The sequence below is a fragment of the Cantharellus anzutake genome (assembly GCF_015039405.1).
Source record: "Cantharellus anzutake strain C23 chromosome Unknown EI90scaffold_109, whole genome shotgun sequence".
Taxonomy (NCBI): Eukaryota; Fungi; Basidiomycota; class Agaricomycetes; order Cantharellales; family Hydnaceae; genus Cantharellus; species Cantharellus anzutake.
In genome coordinates this window covers 15240-17879 of record NW_024067059.1, presented here as the reverse complement: position 1 = coordinate 17879, position 2640 = coordinate 15240, and the positions used below count along the sequence as shown (strand labels likewise).

Here is a 2640-nt window from a genome sequence, read left to right as displayed (position 1 = left end):
TCATTTCGGACTTTGACTAAAGTCCTCCCCATCCTCCCTTTAAATACATGTAGATTAGAACCTGTAGTTCCTCAGTTCTAATCTTGACTAAAATGCCACCCAAAGTCCCTCTGAGTGATTCCCGTCCCCGTTCTACAAGACACCTCAGACATAAGAAATACAAGGACTAACTGAGACGTAACGGAGGCACAGCGCTCCCTCCGAGTCGCTGAGGCCGCGTCCTTCTTAGAGCCTCTTGTACCATCCAGCAGAACCGGGCTCCCTGAGAAGCTTCGGTTCACTACCGGAGCCCTCGGACCCCCCTCTAGTTGAGCCCCGCCTGCATTCGGACTCACGCATTTTATCCCCCCTCCCACACAACCCGGGTTTTTAACAGGCACGGCCTAACTGGCTACCCTGACCCCCTATGCCGGAAGGGAGTTTCCGTCAGACGATCCGGAGAGATCCGAAGAATGCAGGTAATCTCGCTTAGCTCTCGCTTAGCATCCCGCTTCTATCTTCCGTCCACATGTCACCCCTTTCCCACACCTCGCTTACGATTATCCGAATGAATAGTTATCTTTTCATGTCGTCATTCTATCGGCTGTTCCTTATCTCGTTTGTAGCTGCGCTCTAGTGGATAGCGGTATCCATGTATATAAGCCCTATCTCCGCTGAAGGTGGCGCTTCAGCGTTAACAATGACTAGGATTCTCGGGAACACCTTTATCATCGTGAACTGACATGCAGTCCCTGACACATATCCAGTTTTCTGGCCTGGACATACTTGATGCACTTGAGCCAACACCCAAGCATGACTCTGACAATTTCGAGCACAGTTTCAGTGACTAGTTTCAGATAGTGGCGCTTATTTGGATGTGGCATTATCACCCACTCCCTTCACTACGCTCTCTGACACCACCCAAATCATTGCACCTGCATCCGTATTGTCAGTCTGTGGCCAGTTCTGTTATGGGACAAATTCTGAACATTGTTGGGCTATCATTGACCACAGCAGCGAGCTTGCGAGGCCAATTCTTAGTGTGGATGATGATGGCTAGCTGAACGTATCGAATGTGCATCCCAACTCATGTAAAATTCATTGCACTCAAGAGACTATCAATTGAGTTGTATTTTACAGCATTCCAACTGTGGTATTTAACTTCACTGCGCATTCTGTCGTAATTTACCTCCTTCAAAATACCACCAAAACGTCTGTAAATGGTTAAAAACTACAAGTATTGTGATTTTTTACAACAGTTTACTTCCCACAGTGAACAGCAACTAACTGGCAGTAGAGTTTGACACTTTGATGAATGGGAGTGCCTCTGAGTGCTGTCCAAGATTGGAAAGAGTAATACATAGATTGTTGAGCGACTTGGCCAAATATGGGGTGTGCGGTCCTGGGTGGATGGCAACTAACTGGTGGGAGAGTTTGACACTTTCTTCTATGAATGGAAGGAAGTGCCTCTGGATGTCATCCAAGATTGGAAAGAGCATTATGTAGATTGTTGAGTGACATGGCCAAATCCAGTGTGTATGATCCTGGGTGAACAGCAACTAACTGGCAGTAGAGTCTGATGCTTTCTTCAATGAATGGAAGTGCCTCCGAGTGCTGTCCAAGATTGGAATGAGCAGTATGTAGATTGTTGAGTGACATGGCCAAATTTGGGGTATATGATCCTGGGTGAATGGCAACTAACCAGCACTGGAGTTTGACACTTCCTTCAATGAATGGAAGTACCTCCGAGTACCATCCAAGATTGGAAAGAGCATTATGTAGATTGTTGAGTGATGTGGTCCAATCTGATGTATATAATTCTGGGTTGGCATCGACTAGTTGGGAGTAGAGTTTGGTACTTTCTGCAATGAATGGGAGCGCCTCCGAGTGCCGTCCAAGATTAGAAAAAGCATTATATAGGCTGTTGAGTGACTCAGCCCAATGGTGAGTGTAACCTGGGTCCACAGAACAAAGATAATAGCAGAGTACAACAGAATCATTTGCTGCCTCATATGCCTCTTGGAATCTTGAAAAAAATACCAAATTCCAGTGAAGCTGGGTAAGTATGATAGCCAGTGTACCAACAGCATCTTTTGACCCATGGACAATGGTTGCTGTTGCCAACCTCAGACAGCAGACGGTCATTGTCAGCTACCCATGGCTCCTTCTTCACAATCCTGAGGTAGACTGGAGTCGACAGAAGGTGACCATGACATGATGCCCACCCGAGTGTGGGAGGGCAGTGCCTGTGGAGCCAGAACCGGTAGAACCTGGAGACGAAGTCTTCACGGTCCACGTGATGTTGGCACAGGATGTGCAGGAGATCTGAGCCACCACTACCCTTTCCCAACAACTTGCAGAGGAAGCTTGGCAGGGTAAAGGGCACCCATCAGAGAAGATGGTCCCTGAAACCTACCATCTTTATGAAGATGTGTTCTCCAAGGAGGCATTTAGCATGTTGCCTCCACAGAAACCGTGGGATCATGCAATAGATCTCCTACCTGGGGCTGATCTCCCATGGTCATGCACTTTCCCTTTGTCTCGAAATGAACAAAAGGAGCTAGATGAGTTTTTGTGGGAAAATCTTGCTAATGGCCGCATCAGGCTGTCTAAGTCCCCAATGGGGGCCCCTGTGTTTTTTGTCAAAAAGAAAGATGGATC

General features: G+C 47.3%; 1 protein-coding gene across 1 annotated transcript; it reads right to left on the bottom strand.

Annotated features, from left to right (window-relative positions):
• Nucleotides 1–1455: 1455 nt before the first annotated feature.
• EI90DRAFT_3133842 (uncharacterized protein) lies at nucleotides 1456–2124 on the bottom strand (the record flags this gene model as incomplete). Its single annotated transcript, XM_039064601.1, has 1 exon — nucleotides 1456–2124. One exon carries the CDS (start codon nucleotides 2122–2124, stop codon nucleotides 1456–1458), a length of 669 nt encoding a protein of 222 aa, XP_038909451.1.
• Between the last annotated feature and the right edge of the window lie 516 nt (nucleotides 2125–2640).